General features: G+C 43.4%; 1 protein-coding gene across 2 annotated transcripts in view; it reads left to right on the top strand.

The window, feature by feature from the left end:
- Positions 1-20679, top strand: part of LEPR (leptin receptor) — a 76635-nt gene that overhangs the window by 13448 nt on the left and 42508 nt on the right. For both annotated transcript variants that reach the window (XM_043520991.1, XM_037907611.2), the window contains exons 3-6: positions 4085-4393; positions 5843-5966; positions 15605-15810; positions 19920-20065. In XM_043520991.1, the coding sequence (XP_043376926.1) occupies positions 4085-4393; positions 5843-5966; positions 15605-15810; positions 19920-20065 (785 nt within the window). The remainder of the gene's footprint in view (positions 1-4084; positions 4394-5842; positions 5967-15604; positions 15811-19919; positions 20066-20679) is intronic.

Below are 20679 nucleotides of genomic sequence, written 5' to 3'. Positions count from 1 at the left end.
CTTATCTACCTAACTGGCCATGTATTAGTGTAAAACACATTAATTAATTAGTAGGGGTGCCAACTTTCTAATCACACAAAACTGAACACCCCTGCCCTGCCCCTTCCCTGAGGCCCCACCCCTGCCCCACCCCTTCTCTAAGGCCCTGCCCCCTGCTCACTCCACCCCGCCCCCTCCGTCACTCGCTTTTCATAGAATCATAGAATATCAGGGTTGGAAGGGACCTCAAGAGGTCATCTAGTTCAACCTCCTGCTCAAAGCAGGACTGATCCCCAATAAATCATCCCAGTCAGAGCTTTGTCAAGCCTGACCTTAAAAACTTCTAAGGAAGGAGATTCCACCACCTCCCTAGGTAACGCATTCCAGTGTTTCACCACCCTCCTAGTGAAAAAGTTTTTCCTAATATCCAACCTAAATCTCCCCCACTGCAACTTGAGACCATTACTCCTCGTTCTGTCATCTGCTACCACTGAGAACAGTCTAGATGCATCCTCTTTGGAACCCCCTTTCAAGTAGTTGAAGGCAGCTATCAAATCCCCCCTCATTCTTCTCTTCCGTAGACTAAACATCCCCAGTTCCCTCAGCCTCTCCTCAAAACTCATGTGTTCCAGTCCCCTAATCATTTTTGTTGCCCTCCGCTGGACTCTTTCCAATTTTTCCACATCCTTCTTGTAGTGTGGGGCCCAAAACTGGACAAAGTACTCCAGATGAGGCCTCACCAGTGTCGAATAGAGGGGAACCATCACGTCCCTCGATCTGGGGCAATGTCCCTACTTATACATCCCAAAATGCCATTGGCCTTCTTGGCAACAAGGGCACACTGTTGACTCATATCCAACTTCTCGTCCACTGTAACCCCTAGGTCTTTTTCTGCAGAACTGCTGCCTAGCCATTCGGTCCCTAGTCTGTAGCGGTGCATTGGATTCTTCCATCCTAAGTGCAGGACCCCATCCTCACTCACTTTGACCGGGCTGGAGCAGAGAGTTGGGGTGAGGGCTCTGGCTGAGGATGCGGGCTATGGGTGGGGCCAGAAATGAGGGGTTCAGGGTGCGGGAGGGGCTTCTGGTCTGGGACAGGGGGTTGGGGTGTGAGAAGGGTTGAGGGCTCCGGCTGGGGATAAGGGGTGTGAGATGCAGGAGGAGCTCCGGGTTGGGGCAGGGGGTTGGGGTTCAGGAGGGGATCCGGGGTGCGGGCTCAGGGAGGGAGTTTGGGTTCAGGAGGGGGATCAGGGTTGGGGCCAAGGGGTTCGGAGTGTGGGAGGGTGTGTGAGGTGCAGGCTCCGGAAGGGAGGTTGGGTGTGGGAGGGGGCTGAGGACTGGGCCAACGGTTTGAGGTGCAGGCTCTGGGAGTGAGTTAGGGTGTCAGAGGGGGCTCAGGGCTGGGGCCGAGGAGTGCAGGAGGGGGCTCAGGGCTGGGGCATGGAGTTTGGGTACGGGAGGGGATGCAGGCTCTGGCTGGGGGTGTGGGCTCTGGGGTGGGGCTGGGGATGAGGGGGTTTGGGATTCAGAAGGGGGTTGGGGTGCAGGGGGGTGGTCTGGGGTGCAGACTCGGGGAGGGAGTTTGGGTGCAGGAGTGGGGATTAGGGCTGGGACCAAGGGGTTCGGGGTGCAGGAGGGGGCTGAGGGCTGGGGCAGTTAGGGTGACCAGCTGTCCCGATTTCATAGGGATAGTCCCGATATTTGGGGCTTTTTCTTATATAGGTGCTTATTACCCCCAACCTCCTGTCCCGATTTTCCACACTCGCTATCTGGTCACCCTAGGGGCAGTGGGTTGGAGTGTGGGCTCTGGGAGGAAGTTAGAGTGCAGGAGGGGGTTCCGACCTGGGGCAGGGGGTTGGAGTGTGGGAGGGGGCTTGGGGTGCAGGCTCCAGCCGGGCAGCGCTTACTTCAGGTGGCTTCTGTAAGCGGCTGGCGTGTCCAGCTCCTAGGCAGAGGGGCCAGGGGGCTCTGTGCACTGCCCGTGCCCACAGGCGCTGCCCCCACAGCTCCCATTGGCTCCCAATGGGAGCTGCAGAGCTGATGCTCGGGGTGGAGGCAGCACACGGAGTCCCCGTGGCTACCCATGTGTCTAGGAGCTGGACATGCCACCACTTCCAGGAGCCGCTCAGAGCCAGGGCAGGCAGGGAGCCTGCTTTAGCCCCGCTGAGCTGCTGACCGGACTTTTAGTGGCCTGGTCAGCAGTGCTGACCAGAGCCACTAGGGTCCCTTTTTGACCGGGTGATCTGGTCGAAAACCAGATGCCTGGCAACCCTCTTAATTGTGGATTTAACAATTGTAAATAGTATCTTTCTGGTGTAACAACACAAACAAAAGTATTGTAGAAGCATTTAAAAACTACTGCAATGTACTCTGTAACAATGAACAAAGCCTATCAGATGCCTCTGATTGGGTGGGGAGGGAAGAAAAGACGAAGAAAAGATATGTTAAATGACTTGGCGCCATTGAACTCAATGGCAAAACTCCCAATGACTTCAGTGGGACCAAGATTTCACATATTATGAATAGAGCTCTTTATATTGTTGCTGTAAACAATAGGATTGGTTTTGCATGTCTTTAGAAAATGTTACTGTCAAGGCTGAATCCTCACTCTGGCACCTCGAGTGCAGGAAGTGGGGGCCCCGCAAGGATTTAAAAAATTAATACTAGCCGTTCCAGGCTTGTATTACACTCCCAAGGTTACAGTTTCTCTCTGACCTTGGCTTGGTAAACGCTGCCACCACCCAAATGCAAAAAAACCCTTTCTGAACCCAGGAAGGAGCACTTGGGAATTCCTCATTGTGGGGTACCCTCAAGCCCTTTCACCCACCCTCCAGGGAAGAGCTGAGAAAGGAAACAAAGGAAATTAGCTGTGGCTACCAGCTAATCAAACAACAGGCACAAACCTCTTAGGACACCAAAAATCCAATCCTGTTCTTAAAAGAGGTAATTTTATTAAAAACAAAAAGGAAAAAAATACATCTGGAACTTAGGCTTTTTGCTAGATCTTAAAAGAAACAATTACAAAAATTAAGCACCCAAAATAGCTTTCTTGGAGGTTCAGCTTAAAGGTTACAAGCAAACAAAAGCATCTGGGGTTAGCACGGAGGAGATCCACAAGCCCTTAAAAATAAACAGAAATAAACCTGATTGCGTCCAGCTAAACATTCTGATCTACTTGCACATTTGGAGTTTCGGATAAGTAGTTCTAGGTATGAACTGATGATTTATGATCATACCTGGCTTAAAACTGTTTACAGCATTGCTGCTCTGTCCCTGCAGCCCAGAGAGACAAAGGAAAAGCTTTTTTTCCATTTTAAAAAGTTCTAACCTTCCCATTGGCTCTTTTGGTCAGGTGCCCACTCCCTTTTCTTTACCTGGGGACTTTTTTAAACCCTTTACAGGTTAACCCTTTACAGGTAAAGCAAGCAGCCACCAAGAGGGACTTTATAGCTAACTGGCTGGCTGGGTGTCCATAAAAGGGAGCCCCCCACCACTTTCTTTATCACAGTTACAAATAACGTTTTTTATGCAATTTCTGTACTCACATAATACCCATTAGTTAGGAGGACAAAATATATCTTCATATATTATTATTTAACATCAAGCTTTTGAATATCCCGAAGTTGGGTGTATCCAGGTTGTAAAAATATAGAATATAGTTGCAAAATGTGGACCTGGGTTTGGATTTTAAGACCCAAGAGTTTCTGTATGCCCAGATCTGGGGCCAAATTCTCTGCTAAATTGGTGCAGCTCCTTTGACTTCAATCCCTGTTTAATATGTTTGATTCTAATTAATTTACACCAATTTAAGCCAGGAGAGCACTTTTCCCCCTCGAGTTCTTATATTGTACTATCTTGGGTTTTTTAAAAAATGCAGTTATTTTGGAAAAAAGAGCAGGGTGACTTCAGTCAAGTATAAGGCATATGGATGAGTTCTGGAAGCCTAACTGAATAAAATAGTCTATACCAATTCAGAAGAGATTGGCACTTGGAGAGTCTTGTCCAATATTTTTAACCACACTTGTTTCTTTAGAACGGCAGCTGCTCTGTTTTCATTGTTCCAAGTAGTGTAACTCATTGCCTTCATTATTTCTTTGTATTTCCAGATTTTATTCGAATGGCAGTTGCTCACTGTATGGTACATCAGATTCCAGCATCGAGCTTTATGTTGCCTTGCCCGTCACCGAATGAGACTTCTGTCATTCCTTTGACTACTGGTGTTGTAGCGAGCAGTCCTGGGTTGCACGGAGAGCACGGAACTGCTGAAACCAACTCTCTGGTGCTGGTGGCTGAAGAGAGTTTCCTCTGTTGCCTTTGGAGTGAAACACACGCAAATTGTTCTTCGTACACCGCAGGCATGGAAACAAAGAAATTTACTTTCTCAGAAATAAGTAGCTTAACTCCTCAGCAAACAGGTAGGTTTGTAGTGTAATTATTTAAAGTGACTCAGTAATGGACATCACGTTTTCGTTGTTTTTCAAATATTTTCCTAATACTAGTATTTGTTTCCATTTGTGCCTGGATTATGCGGGGTACTGTACAAACATAAATGAAGGCAAAATTCCTGTCCTGGAGAGCTTGCCATGTAGAAAGGCAGACTAAAGGTAAGGGAAAGGGGTACAACATGCAAATAAGGAGGTAGAAGTGGTGAATCGCCACATCTTGATAATATAAATCCATTTTGTTAGCTATATAGGTAACTATCCTCGGTTGCGCCCTCCCCCTTACCTTTACCTTTACCACTTATTAGTCAGCTAACTTCTTGTGAGCATCATGGTAGAATTAGGTCAGAGGAATGTTGGAAATTGTAAATAAGGATGTAGACATTTTTAATGGATTTTTAGCTTGAGAGAGCAAATCTTGTCCCCACCTCCATGTCCATGTTATCATCCACAGTGACTTTATCTTGCATCCTGTAATTTGAAATGTAGTTGGTTATTCCTCCTGCCCCTGGCACACAATGTACATGGTGGAGAAAAGGATCTTTGTGTGAAATCCTGGTCCTGTTGAAGGCAATGCCAAAAGTCTCATTGTCTTAAGTATGGTCAGGATTTTACCCTGTATTTCTAGCACTGCCTCATATGTCAGGTGGTCTTTTCAAGAAGTAATCTGAATAATTATATTGTTTTATAATGCTGCATAGAGGTTGTGGTCATGAACTGTCGCAAAAAGATTAAAGAATATCAGAAACTTAACACACCCCATTCGCCTCCTACCCCCTCCACTAAAAATTGTCCCTAGTTACAAGTAAGAAAGTTTATTATTTAAACAAATTTGTGTGATTATAATTTACATTGATTTTATGTCCAGGTCTGTACATTCTCTATAGTAAGAGACTACCAGATCACTACAACCCAGATTTGTAAAGGTATTTAGATGTTGCTGCATTAGGTGTTGGAGTTAGGAGCCTAAATATTTTTCCAAAGGGATTCAGGCACTTGGGAACCAACAGTCAATGGGATTTTGCCTGCTAAGTGCCTAAAAACCCTTTAGAAAAAGAGATTTAGGCTCCTAAATCAGTTGGGTATTGCAATGCTGAATACAGCAACACACAAATATCTTTTAAAAATCTGGGACTAATGCCCCAATCTTGCAAACAGCGGTGATGTACTTACTCACATGAATAGCCCCAAACTCCAAAGGGCTGGTCACGTGAGCAATATAACACACATTCTTAAATGTTTGCCTGGTTGCAGCCCAAATGCAGATGAGAGAGTACGAGATTTTATTTCTTTGAAATTTCCTGTTCCTTTCACTGCAGCATATGTGCTGATGCATAAGACTTACTGGTAAATTTTATTTTATTTCTTTAAATGTCTTTGGTTTCAATGTGATTCAGAAAATGTTTACCTTTTTAAATTTAGATTTAAGTTGGAACATTCTATGTTGGACTAAAGGAGACCTGGAACTGTTTGTTTGTATCCTGAAATTGTCTAACAAGAAGTCGTACTTGAATGGAGAAGTTAAGATTAATCTTTCATATGTTCTGTAAGTAAAATATATCTGAAGCTTCCCATTTATGAGGATATCCTAAAACACCAGTAAAGGTCCTATGAGTGAGTTGTCTTACAGTAGTATTTGTGATCTGAAACACAGTGATAGCATTAGTCAGTACAAGTGGATAAAATACTATATGCCCATTTGTTCTTATTTTTAGACCACATTTTGATAGGACTGTATGGAATTATCAGTCAGGTTATGTTCAGGGCTTGAATGGTTAACACAGGGTATTTCCTATCCTTTCTATCCTTTTCTCATATTTATTAAACTGCTTATTTTATTTTAACTAGGTCAAAGGCTTCCTCAATCAATATGCAACCCATAATTTTTTAAGGTTGAATGCTTGATCTTAGTTCTGCCTGCTTGTGCTTTTGCCTCCTATCATATTGTCTCTCCTCAAGAAATTTATTCTTCTTTGTCATTTTAATACCATACCTAATATAAAAACTAGAATTTTTGATGCATCTTATAGAGTTAACCACTCTGTAGCGCTCTTACATACACAAAAGAAGTCACCACTGTTCCAAACATGCTTTTGAAGGGTAAAATATGTTCATCACCTAGAGCTTTAGTGTCTCTTTTTAATATGTTTAAACTAAATTTAATAAATCAGTGATTTAAAAGTGAATGTTAGATTACACTTCAAGAGCATGCTGATCTCTATAGGCTACTGCTGGATTGAGTGGCATACATCCCTTATGCACTTTTAAGTTTCTGCATTCCCTTTTCATGTAATATTTTCAGACAGCTAATACTCATGTAAGGAACCATGCTGGAAGGCCACCTGCTTCTGCTTCAGCTCTGCATAATATCTTGAGGTAGGGGAGTCTCCACTAACAATGATAGAAGAAGGATGGTCTTGTGGCTAATAGACTTGGACTCAGATCTTCTGAGTCCAGTTCCTTTCTCTACCACAGACTTCCTATGTAATGTGGGCAAATCCTTTAATCTCTCTGTGCCTCAATTCCCCATCTGTAAGATGGGGATAATAGTACTTCCTTCCCGCCCCTTGTTGTTGTATCTGTTTAGATTGTAAGTTCTTTGGTGTAGAGACTGTCTCTTATTACATCCTAGTGGGACACGACTCTTAATTGGGTCTCATATGGATCCTGTATTATAAATAATAGATCAAACGGGATTTATAGACAATGGTCCCTGTTTAAAAAGTCAGCGCTGACCCACAGATACCAGTTACCACAGTTATTACTGTTCTGAACATAGGAAATAAATGGGATAACTGGTAGCAAATGTGGACTTCTAAATGGCAAACATTATAAGATAACCTAAAGCCAAAGTCTTAACAGGCTTCCATTTCTAGCATTCTCTATGCTTTCTGTGTCTGAAGTACCATTACATCTAAAAATAGTTCCCACTTTCATTCTTTTCCAACCAGGGCTCATCACTAAATAGAAAAATCTTAGCTGACCGGGATAGTTGAGTAGATTAGTCATGCCTAGCCCCCAGGTTCAAATCCCAGCTGAGCTAAAAAGGCTTACCAAGGCAGATATGTTCAGAACTATACAATTCACTCTGTGCATTTTTCAAATAAGAGCTTAAAACAGGTTTCAGAGTAACAGCCGTGTTAGTCTGTATTCGCAAAAAGAAAAGGAGTACTTGTGGCACCTTAGAGACTAACCAATTTATTTGAGCATAAGCTTTCGTGAGCTACAGCTCACTTCATCGGATGCATTCAGTGTTCTTGATTCTGGACAGTGTTCTTGATTCTGCTGAGACTTCCTTCTTGGATCGCATTTACCCCGCAGTGCGGAGTGGGCTTTTCTTCACATGCAGAAGACAAAAGGCCAGCGCCCCTTCTAAGCAAAAACTCGTGTGTAACTTTGTAAAACATCAAAGACACGCGAGACAGGCTCCCCTGTTACACCGCTCGCTTAGTCATCCCCTTGAGTCCATCCCACCTGATTCGAGCCACTGGGACTGTAGCTCACGAAAGCTTATGCTCAAATTGGTGAGTCTCTAAGGTGCCACAAGTACTCCTTTTCTTTTAGCTTAAAAACAGAGACCCTGGATGACTAAAGACCTCATGACACTCCCATCCCCTTTTTAAGAATAGAAGGTTTTCTCTGGTGTTCATGACTAAAATTTGGTCTCCTGCTGCAGCCATGTTGCATACTGTGTGCTGTTAGGCTCTCTTACCACCCACAGATGGGTGCGTTTCGGTGGTGGTGTATTCTAATCGTTTGTGAAGTATTTTGGGATCAGCCAGCAGTAGTATTCTACAGATAGACCATCTTATATCTTTGAGAAGAAATGTCCTATTTCTGTCAGTAATCGAGAGTTTTCTGCTAGCTGTGCCTCTCTGAAAAAATTCATCAGTGAAATGGACGCACAGGCACACCACCCTGAAAGAGGAGAGAAATAAACACCTCTTACACCTTATTAGTGAAAGTGATGAGTCGTATAAGAGGTAGAAAATGAGGTGAGAAGAGCTGCAAAGACATCAAGCCACAGTGGGAGCAGGGGGACACATACTGGAGCACCCCAGAAAAACCAAGAGAGATTCAGAAGGCTTCAAGTGCTTGATGAACTGATTTTTTTGGGGAGGCCAGCGGAATCTGCAGAAGAAACTCTCAAAGGGGCCAAGAAGACCTGACAGTCTGTGGGTTATCCTGTAGAGCTTTGAGAGAGGCTCGAAAGATGAGACTTCTGTTTTCTGTTTGTTCCCCTCTTAGTTTTGCAGAGTACAAAAGCATTTTGCATCCTTTTGCAGATCCATCCTGTAGTCCAGGAAAACATGGATTTTCTGATTTTGCAAGGATCTAAAGCAGAAATGGGCAAACTACAGCCCGCGGGACACATTGGCCCGTGGGACCGTCCTGCCCGGCCCCTGAGCTCCTGGCGAGGGAGGCTCGCCCCCGGCCCCTCCCCCACTGTGCCCCCTCCCCCATAGCTATGCTGCCATGCGGGTAGTGCAGCTTGCATCCGCCCACCTCCCAGGCTTTCCAACAAGCCTGTTCTGCCGCTCTGAGTGGCATGGTAAGGGGGCAGGGGTAGGGGAGGCAGGAAGTCCCTGGGTGCAGTCCTGGGGGGGAGGAGGGGGCGGTCGGATGGGGCAGAGGTTCGGGGAGGGGGGTGGTCAGGAGACAGGAGCAGGGGAGGTTGGATAGGGGGTGGGGTCCTGGGGGGCAGTTAGGGACGGGGGTCCCGGGAGGGGGTGGTCAGGGGACAAGAAGTGTGTGTGTGGGGGTGGATGAGTCAGGGGGTAGGGGTGTGGATAGGGGTTGGGGAAGTTAGGGGACAAGGAGCGGGGGGGTTAGATGGGTCAGGAGTTCTGAGGGGGGCAGTCAGGGGGCAGGAAGTGGGAGGAGGCAGATAAGGGGCGGGGGCCAGGCTGTTTGGGGAAGCACAGACTTCCTACCCGGCCGTCCATACCATTTTGCACCCCGATGTGGCCCTTGGGCCAAAAAGTTTGCCCACCCCGATCTGAAGTTTTATTCCAATTTCTAGATGAAGCTCTTCCCTGCCCGGGAAATTTAGCAGTGTATTAACAACTGCCTTGAGCTGCACCATTACCCAAGGTTGAGGTCTCTGTAGGCTCTGCTCTCTTCAGTATCATTTTCTCTGGCACTTCAAAAAATTACTGTAATTGTTACCTTGAAAGAAACTTGTCAGCTTTCTACTCCAGATTCCCTAAATTGATTTACACATCTCCTCCAAATTATCGACTTACTGCTAATGCGGTCAGTCTCCTCTCCAAAGACTATCTTTAGTATTTTTGTTATTGTTTTTACCATTATAGAGCAAACTTATTTAACATTCCTCATGTGGTGGTAGTATTTTTTTTCTCCCAAGAGTGAAGGTCAATTATAGTTTTCTTTAGCAAGGCCTGATGTTCCGAAGGAATAGCTGACTTGTTTATTTCATATTTTGGTAAGGGTAGCTTCCCCTGTTGACTCACTGATGCCTTTCACATGCAGGCCAGAATAGTTTGAAAACAGTCCCAGCTTTAAAAGTATGCTTTCATGGCATTTGTTTCTCTCTGGGAGGCCTCAATTCATGAACAAGTGCCAATATTCTCATATTTAGGCCATACACACAATGAAAATAATGGCCTTGTTTTGTTATAGGCTCCTCAATGGTTCACATATGGTCGTTGACAGCTCAAGTGTTTCAGCATTTAAAAAAAGGATTTTTGATTCACCCATCCCCAAGTATGATAGGCTTGGTCTGACGTCGTCATGAACAGAAAGTGCTTCATGTTGTCCATTACAGAGCAGGTCTGAAGAATAGAGATCAGTCAAACAGGACTCTGAAAATATACTGCAGAAAAGATACTAGTATCGGGAGGGCTGCCAAGATGGAGATGAAGTCATTGTCAGAGAGCCATCTTACCTTTTATGGCATAACTTCCTTGGAAGGAGAGACCTATTTCATCCTGTAGCTTTCATAAAATCTTAAAAATGGAGGGCTGGAAGTGACCTTGAGAGGTCCTGTAGTCCAGCTACCCTGTGCTGAGGCACGACCAAGAAAACCTAGACCGGGGGTGGCCAACCTGAGCCTGAGAAGGAACCAGAATTTACCAATGTACATTGCCACAGTAATACGTCAGCAGCCCCCCATCAGCTCCCCCACGCCCGCTCCCAGTGCCTCCCAACCACTGGCAGCCCCCTCGATCAGTGCCTCCCTGCACCTCCCGATCAGCTGTTCCGTGGCATGCAGGAGGCTCTGGGAGGGAGGCGAAGGAGGGAGGGCAAGGCACGCTTAGGGGAGGGCGCGGGAAGGGAAGGAGTGGGGGCAGGGCCTGTGGCAGAGCCAGGAGTTGAGCATTGAGCACCCCCGGCACATTGGAAATTTGGCACCTGTAGCTTCAGCCCCGGAGTCCATGCTTATACACGGAGCCGCATATTAACTTCTGAAGAGCCGCATGTGGCTCTGGAGCCACAGATTGGCCACTCCTGACCTAGACTATCCCAGACAGGTGTTTGTCTAATTTGTTCTTGAAAACATCCAATCATAGGGATTCCACAGCCTCCCTTGGAAGCCTATTCTAGATTTTAACTATTTCTATAGTTAGAAATATGGTGACCAGATATCCCAATTTTATAGGGACAGTCCCAATATTTGGGGCTTTTTCTTATATAGAGGCCTATTTACACCCCCCCCAACCCCATCCCGATTTTTCACACTTGCTTTCTGGTCACCCTAGTTAGAAAGGTTTTCCTTAATATCTAACCTAAGTCTCCCTTGCTGTGGATTGAGCCAGTTACTTCTTATGGATATGGGGAAATAATTTATCAACATCTACTTTACATACTTGAAGAGTGTTATCAGGTTCCCCCTTAGTCATCTTTTCCCAAGACTAAACATGCCCAGTTTTTTAAAATTTTTCCTCAGAGGTCAGTTTTTCTAAACCTTTTATTATTTTTGTTGCTCTTCTCTGAACTTTCTGCAGTTGTCCACATCTTTCCTGAAGAGTGGCACCCAGAACTGGGCAAGGTACTCCAGTTGAGGCCTCACTAGAGCTAAGTAGAAAGGGACAGTTATCTCCAGTGGTGAGCTGGAGCTGGTTTGCAAGGGTTTGTGCGAACCGGTTGTTAAATTTTGAAGCTGTTTTAGAACTGGTTGTTAAAGGGGTTTGGCAAACTCCGGCCCTCGGGCCACATGCAGCCCGCGGGACCGTCCTGTCCGTCCTGCCTGAGCTCTCGGCTGGGGAGGCTCCCCTGAGAATTTCTACTCACCCGGTGGCCCTGCGGTCCTTCGGCGGCACTTCGGCGGCACATCATTCACTCGCTCTGGGTCTTCGGTAGCACTTCATTGGCGGGCCCTTCAGTACTGCTGAAGACCCAGAGCGACTGAAGGAACCGGTTCTTCAGCTTCCAGCAGCTCATCACTGGTTATCTCCCATGTCTTACATATGACACTCCTTTCATTACGTCCCAGAATATTAGTCTTTTTTGCTACTGTATCACATTGTTGACTCATTCAATTTATGATCCACTGTAACTCCCAGATCCTCTTCTGCAGTGCTACCACCTTGCCAGTTATTCCCCATTTTGTAGTTGTGCTTTTGACTTTTCCTTCCTACATGACGTACTTTGCACTTGTTTTTATCAAATTTAATCTTGTTGAATTCAGATCAATTCTCCAATTTGTCAAGGTTGTTTTGTATTCTAATCCTGTCTTCCAAAGTGCTGGCAATCTCTCCCAGTGCAGTGTCATCCACAAATTTTGTAAGGCATTTTACTCTCTCCTGCACCATTATGCAAGTCATTCAGATTGTAAAGGGCTGAACCTTGCTTAGTCTCCCTCCAGGCTGCTCTTCTTCATCAGCAAGTAGGCAACACAGCACTTGGGTTGCTACTCTGCTGTTGGCTCCAGGCCATAGCTGTTCCTTGAACACTCTGAACATAAGAACGGCCATACTGGGTCAGACCAAAGGTCCATCTAGCCCAGTATTCTGTCTTCCGACAGTGACTAATATCAGGTGCTTCAGAGGGAATGAACAGAACAGGTAATCATCAAGTGATCCATCCTCTGTCACCCATTCCCAGCTTCTGGTTCTGAGATTGCACCAGCTAGTTTCTTTAATATCCTATGAAGAATTTCTTCAGGCTCTGCTGACTTGAATACATCTAATTTCTCTAAATGTTTTTTAATCTGTTCTTTTCCCTATTCTGGCTTGTGTTTTTCCTTTTTTAGTGGAGATTATAGCAAAATAGACATTAAACGCCTCTGCCTTCTTGATGCCATCTCTGGTTAGCTCTCCTTCCCTGCTAAGTAGTGGGTCTGTACTTTCCTTTCTCTTTCTCTTGCTCCTAATGTATTTATAGAACCTCTTCTTATTGCCTTTCCCCTGCTAGGTGGAACTCATTTTGTACCTTACCCTTTCTGTTTTTGTCTGTACATGCTTGTGCTATTTTTTTGTACTTGTCCTTATGAATTTGTCCATGTTTCCATTCTTTGTAGGATTATCTTTTGATTTTCGGGTAATTAAAGCACTCCGATAGAGCCATATGGCCTCTTACTATTCTTCCTATCTTTTCTTCACATCAGGATATAGTTTGCTATTGTGCCTTTAATATTGTCTCCTCAAGACACTGCCAGATCTCCTGAGCTCCTTTTCCCCTTGGATTTTCTTCCCATGGGATCTTACCTACTAGGTCTTTGTTTGTGAAAGTCTGCTTTTTTGAAGTTCGTTGTTCTTATTCTACTGCTCTGATTCCTTCTTTTTCCTTAGAATTCTGAAATCATCATTTCAAGGTCACTTTCACCCAAATTGCCATTAACTTTCAGATTCACAACCAATTCCTCTCTCTTGTTCAGCATCAGGTCTAAAATGGCTGCCCCCCTGGAAAAGTAATACATAAAACTCAGTATGTTCACTTAGTTCTTGGAATGTACTGGGGAACAATTTTTTGTTTCAGAAGGTGGAGGAAATGTCCAATAGATATCTGAGTAATTAAAGTGTCCCCATTACAACCACATCTTGTGTTTTGGATATTTCTGTTCTAACAGTGCCTCATCCACCTTCCTCTCCTGATTTGGTGTTCTATAGTAGACCTTTAGCATGACATCACCCCTCGGGTTTTTTCCCCCTTTATTTTCAGCCAGGGACTTTCAACTGGTCTGCCTCTCACCTCCTTCTGAACAATATATATACTTGATGTATAAGGCAACAGCATATCCTTTTTTCCTAGCCTGTCTTTCCGGAGCATGACTAGGATATTTGTATAGAGATGTCAAATAAGTCAGAATTTAGCTTATGGCTAATACTGCCAGTTCTTCCTGTTTATTCCCATACTTATCGCATTTGTGTAGAGACATCACTCCTTCACCCTTGCTCCCAGGGCCCTGAATTCACGGCTGATATGCTCGAGGTCCTAGAAAGACATTTGTGGTGAACTGTATAACCCACCTATGCCTTTGTTATTCGTCACCAATGTGGCAATCCAATATTCGTGCCAATAAATAATAGTACTAGACAGTCATGCATTCTGTCTACAATTGAATGTATGCAGTGGTCCACTTCTAAAGTTTCTTTCATTTTAAAAGATACTTTCAGTTTCAGAGATATTTCCTAACTTAAAATAGGAATACTGCTGGAACTGCTGATATTGCTGAAAATGGAAGAAACCTTGGGGCTGATTTCCTCTGTGTTACACTACTGTAAATTGCAGTTATTGGTGTTACATGAATGTAACATACAAGGGAGTGGAGAATTAGGTGTTTTAAGTGCAACGTGTGTGTGTGTGTGTGTATGTATGTAAATGTATCTATTGAGGGTCTGTGTAGTGATGTGTACATTAGATATACTGACTGCCCTCTCAAGTTTATAAAATGGGTCGTCTTGATGCCATTTCTTGAAAGGCAACTTTTACATATGCTTTAGGAAGTGTGATATAATGCCTGTCTGAATCAGGTACTAGTAAGAATTGAATGAGTTTTGACCTAAATTACAGTGTAGCAGCATACATCTCCATTTGTATGCTGCACAAGACTTCACATCAACAGTAATATGTTGTACAGCTGGTATATTTCAATATGCCCTAAATATTACATATGTTTCCTTTAAAAAAAATTCTGAAAGCATAAATGTATTCTTCCATCACTGGAAAAATTGATCCAACTATTTTTGTTAAATAAACATCTTTATTTCTTGTTAGCAGTTCAAGTGCTATCCATTTAAAATTTTGCAAGGTTTTATTAAACCATATATTTTTTCAAAGATTTTTGTAATAAGACTATTTTCATTTGTATGCTAATCTCTCAAGGAAAGTATTCCAGCATGTGAAAAATTCATGAAAACAAATTTGGAGAGTTCAGCCAGAAGTAGTCTCTTGGGCTGTACTTCAGTTTAGAAAGAAACAAAACAGAATACTAAAGAGGGAGTTACTAAATACTTTCCACGAGCCAGTCCAAAGCAATAGTACTAGTGATGCCTGGGATTAAATGAGATTTGCTTTGCTAAGAAAAAGTCAAATTATCTAAGAAATAAACATGGTATGTCTTCAAAGTAAACAAAGCTTCATCATCTTGGAAGTAATCACTTAAAGTTAGATTTTTAGAGTACATTCTTTGTGCTGTGTATATACAATATTTATCAGTTACAATCATGTGTAGTTGATAAGTAATTTAGAAACATATCCTAAACCTGGACCAAATTCTGCAGCTTGTTGCGCACACAAAAATTCTGGTTTGGGCTGAATAACTTCAGGATATTGTATTATTATAACACTTAATGATACATTTTGGAAGGGATATAAAAACTCATGTTTCATGTTTAATCAGCACCTGACTATTAGGGATTGGGATGAGACCTTCATGAGTGACAGATTATCCTACATCTGCCAAATGGAGGGTTTCTTAAACCTTCCTCTGATGCAGCCGATTCTGGAAACTGTCAGAGACAAGATACTGGAGTAGATGGTCTGATCCAGTCTGGCGATTCTGATGTTGGATCAGGCCTCAGAAATATCTTTCATTCGGCTCCTTCTCTGCCCCCAAAGGTACAGCTGAAGAAAAAGCACACAGACTGATCGGTCTCTTGTACTTTGCTGTTTTCAGTACTGTTTCTACTGTTTAACCAAAGAGGTCAATCTAATAGAATATGCAGAAGATTGTCCAGGACGTGATGCTTTTTAAATATTGATCTATTTTTTTTAATATAGATCAGAGTTATCATTGGAAGACATGTCTACAGATTCTCTAAAAGGCAATTTCATGGTTACTCCCTGCGACTGCAATGGGTCTGACAAGTACGAATGTCACATATCTTCACTGAAACTCAACTACACTTATATTACATGGTTAAACATCATAAATGGGGTAACACTTCTTCAGTCACCTTTAATGTCCGTCAGACCCATAAATATTGGTAAGTTTTCAATTTATTGTACACCTTTTTTATAGAAAGCAGTAACAGGAAGTCCTCATTTTGGGACTAGTCAGTTTTTGCAAGGACTTCAGCTGCAGCTGTGTTAATTCTTCAGGCTGATGTGTATCCCCTCCCCCAGTCTTCCTAGTCTTTGCCCTTCTTCAGTGCAAATCTAGGTAGAAGGAGGAACAATGTCTTGAGGTACCTGAGCATTCACTTTGAATGCAGGGAGGTAGTTCAGTATGTGGAGAACAATGGTCTGGTTCATAATTATTGCCTAATTTTTTACAGAAAAATATATTTTTTGTTATTTGCTTTAAAAATAAACCTGCAAATTCTCATCAGCAGCATTTGCATGTACTCTCTTGCTCTCATTTTGACACTTCCATCATTAAAGATACAACTTGCGCATTTTTTAAGAGTGGAAGATTTATTTCTGCTATTTCACCAGCCCATCAGCTCAGTGAAATAAGATGACAGATACATTTGATGTTACTTTGTTGCCATCCAATCTGCATAATTAATGGTTGATAAATATACAGCCATTTGCTGAATAGTTGGGACTTTTTTAGCTATAATGAAAAACTGTTTGTATTTTCTTATTAATATTAGTTTTTGGAAAGCAGAATTAAAAACCTTTTGAATGAAAACTTCATCTTAGTTGCAAATGAAATTAGTATTTTTGGAGATGAGGTGATTATACTGATATTTCATTTTAATTTTGTCACAGGATCGATTTAAGTTTCACAGCTGCATCTGCCAGTATTAAAAGTGACCACAGATATAATTCATGCAATATGTTCTTAGCAATAAGTAAGGTCAGAAGGTCATTTTTGAAATGTATAATTTTTAATAATAATATGTTCTCCCATTAGTGATCTTGATAAAAGGAATAATGAGTTTTAAAATAAAAAGATGAATATTAGCTAGGCGAGTTGTTTGCTTTGCACACACAAGCCATAGCAACAGAATACATGGCAACAAAATGAGAAAACATTGTCTACCCATGCAACCACTTAAATTACAATATGGTAATGTTCAGTCTTTTTAAAAGAGTGCTTCTGTACTACCATCAAAAAATTCTGTGATCAAAATTGCAGAATAAAGTTTTTAAAGCAATGGACCACATCCTGAATCCTTTACTCTTGCCTGTCTCCCCTGAAGCTAGTCAAAGTGTGGACTGAATTAGAGCTGCCACCGACAGACTGAGAGATTTGGCCCTAACTATTTAGTTTACACTGACTCAAATATTGATACATTTGGGCTAGGTACTGATACTCTCACCAAAGCTGAGTAGTTCCTTACTCCTTGAATACTCCTATTGATTTCAGTGAGACCACTTGTAGCATAAGCAGGTTAGAAAATGACCCCCTTGTATTTAAGGACCCAAGTCTGTAATCTGATGCATGTAGGTAGACTCCTGTATTTGACCAGAGCTCCATTAAAGTGAAAGAGGCTCCACGTGGGCTCAGGGGGTCTGCGCATGCAGATCAAATTGCAGGATGCAGTATTGCCTTTAAGATGGCCCTCTGAAGCACTGACTACAAAACTCAGAAGTTCCTCATTTTCAGGTTACAGACACCTGCTTGGCTGTTTACTCTAAACTGAAAAATACCATTTGTGGCGGGTTCCCCCTGATGTGCCACCTGAAACTGGGGTACCACTGAGCGCGCCTGACCAACCAGCCTGGGTTCCCTTTACATTGTACTGCTGTGCAGCCTGCCAAGCCCTCCCCCAGGCTTCAGACTGCACTTGATGAGCACACATACAGGTAGGGACACACCCAGCTGCAGAAACACCCAGACACTGAAATCAGCTCTGCATGGGAAAGCTCAGCTAAGGAACTGCCCAGTGTTCAAGTGCACCCCTACCCCCCTGAGGGTTAACCCAAAATTATACTGTCTTGCGCTGCACAAAGATCTATACAGCATAAGCTCATGAAATTCGCCCTCTCAGTGTGAAGAGGAATATACACAGCTTTCTGCCCCAAGTATGCTTTCCATACACTGGTTTTAGACAAAACAAAAATAAATTTATTAACTACAAAAGAGAGATTTTAAGTTATAATAAGGGATAGCAAACAGATCAAAGCAGATTACCTAGCAAATAAAACAAACACGCAATCTAAGCTCAATATACTAAAGAAATTGGATATAAGTAGCAAATTCTCACCCTAAATGTTGTTTTAGGCAAATTGCAGAGATTCTTGAAAGCAAGCTGCTCTTGCTTGCAGCTTAAAACTCTAGATATTCCTTTCACAGGCTAGATAACCCTCTAGCCTGGGTTCAGCCCATCTCGCCTAGTTCATTCTTTTGTTTCTCAGGTGTTTCCAGCAGTCTTCTTTCTTGGGCGGAGAGTCAGTGAAGAACGAACCATGATTATGTCACTCTCCTGCCTTAAACAGCTTTTGTATATGGCTGGACCCCTTTGTTTCCCCATTTGTTCCCCTGCCCGGTCAGTGGAAAAACACTGGTATTCCAAAATGGAGTCCAGTATCAGGTGACTTGGTCATATGTCTCTGTAGGGCCATAACAGCCATAACTTGGAGGCTGTTAGTAGCGTCCTTTGGAAGGCTTCCCGGTGAGAAATTAGCATCTTCAAAGACCTATTGTTTTCCCTAATGGCCATTCCCAGCCAGTCATCGAGACTGATTGCATTCTCTCTAGTGGGCGTTCTCCAGGGGTAAACACGTTTGTAATAGATGCATAGACTCCTAACTTCAGATACTAAAATGATACATGCATACAAGAAGGATAATCATATTCAGTAAATTATAACCTTTCCAATGATATCTCACATGCCTTATCTTGCACAAAATACATCACAATTATGCCATACTCATATCATCATAATATTACCACAAAGAATATGGGGTGTAATGCTACACCATTTATTAAAGGTGTTTATCCTGAGTGAGAGAACCTCAGTGTTTTCTTAACAAATGTGCCCGAAAAGACAGGCCAACCACAGTCGTCAGTGAACAGCGATAAATAAATTTACTCAGTACCTGGTAAAAGTAGAATCCAAGCTTCTTGATTTTTACCCAGCATGATTATTATTCCTAAGTAGTTGTCCATTTCCTCCCTCTGAAATGTCCTCTTTATCTCAGTTAGAGTCCTGCAAAACCCTAATTTTCCTTCACCTCATTTCAGGTCTCCTACAAGGCCAAAATCCTAATAATAGTAAAATGGATGGGGCTACTTTACGAGCCAGCTCCCATTCAGCAAAACATTTGTGTGTGTCTGAGTGCTTTGTGGAATTGGGACCCTGGATAGCAAGAAGCTGATTCTGGTTTAAGGCAACTACTAGGCCAGGAGTGGCAGAACTTACTGACCCTCCGAGCCACATATGACAATCTTCAGAAATTTGAGAGCTGGGGCACATCGTCTGGGGCTCATGGCTTCAGCCCTGATCCCCGAGACCCCCTCTCCCGGCTTCCAGAGATGATGTGGAGGGAGTCATATGGGATCATCTCTCCCCTAGATTTTTGCCAGGGTTTGAGGGCTCCGCTCGGTCACATGGTGCTGTGGGGTCCCCTCCCTCCATGGCAGCTGCTGGAGCTGGCAAGTTGGAAGCTGTGGTTGTGGGGAGAGGCAGCGGCAAACAGCTGGGAGCTGCAGGAACAGCCAGTGTTTTTGCTGCTGCCTCTCGCCACAGAGCGAAAGCAGCGGCCCCTCCCTGCAGCTCCCAGCTGTTTTGCTGCTGCCTCTCCACTGGAGCGAACACCTGGGAGCTGCAGAGAAGGGCCACTGAGGGTAAGGGGGTGTGTGATTCAAGCTGTTGGGGGCCAAACCTTTAAATTGTGCCTCCCCCGCCCCCCGCCCCAAGCAGGCTCCAGTCATCTCTGCAACAACATGACCCAATAGTTAACCATGTTTGCTAAAATACTGCTTGCTATTCAGTTTTAAGAATAATTTAGGCTTCTGTTATTTGCTGTAAGTATATTTAAATCAGAGTAGAGCATCTTCTAAAACATAAAGCTTAAGGAGAAGACTTAAAAGAGAGAGAGGTCACTGATTGAATGGTGGTGAATACAAACATTGCGGCCAGCAAACCTTGACAGTAACTATAACAGATAAAGTAGAAGCTTGGTTTTAATATTTTTACAGTAAAGCCTGAACCTCCATTGAACCTGCGACTAGAAATGACAGACGAAGGACAGTTAAAGATCTGTTGGTTCAACCCAGTAATAACACCGTATCCGCTTCAGTATGAAGTGAAGTTTTCTGGGAATGCTACTCAAAATGCCTGGCAGGTGAGTGTACTTGTTCTATTATTATTATTATTTTATTTTTATTGAAGATGAAGTCATTCTAATGTTGTATTTAAGGAGAGTCTGCTGCAACTGTCTGTCTAGATTCTACAGTGGCCATGATCTAATCACAACTTGAGGGAAGAATCCATCTCAGGGGCAGCTGTTAGTGCTCATTTCGCCAAACCTGCTTGGATCAACAGCAGGCTTTGAATTCAGGATCTACAGCACTGAAATTGTTAGCCTCTCTGAATGAGCAAAAGGACTAAGTTGCTTAGCTGGAAGCAGTAGCAGACTCATAAACCTTGTATATGGTGCAGCCACTAGAAGGGGACAAAGACCCACCCCCCTCATAGTATGGGTTTCACCTACAGATCACTAAACCCTGTCCACAGGTAAATCCTAGTCCCATTGAAGTCAATCACAAAGCTCCCATTGGCTTCAGTGGAGCTAGGATTTCTCTGTGTGTGTGTGTGTAGTATATAGTTCTATTAATGAATCACTTTTCCCACTGCCACAATGCAGCTATCTCTGAGGTGAAAAGCAGCATCTATTTAACAGCACACAACAAAATATTGTAGTTGTTTTCTGCAGGCGTATGTAACTTCTAACCTGCT

Source organism: Chelonia mydas, chromosome 8, assembly GCF_015237465.2.
Source record: "Chelonia mydas isolate rCheMyd1 chromosome 8, rCheMyd1.pri.v2, whole genome shotgun sequence".
Lineage (NCBI taxonomy): Eukaryota > Metazoa > Chordata > Testudines > Cheloniidae > Chelonia > Chelonia mydas.
Note: the sequence above shows the minus strand (reverse complement) of the source record. Positions and strands in the feature narration are given on the sequence as shown.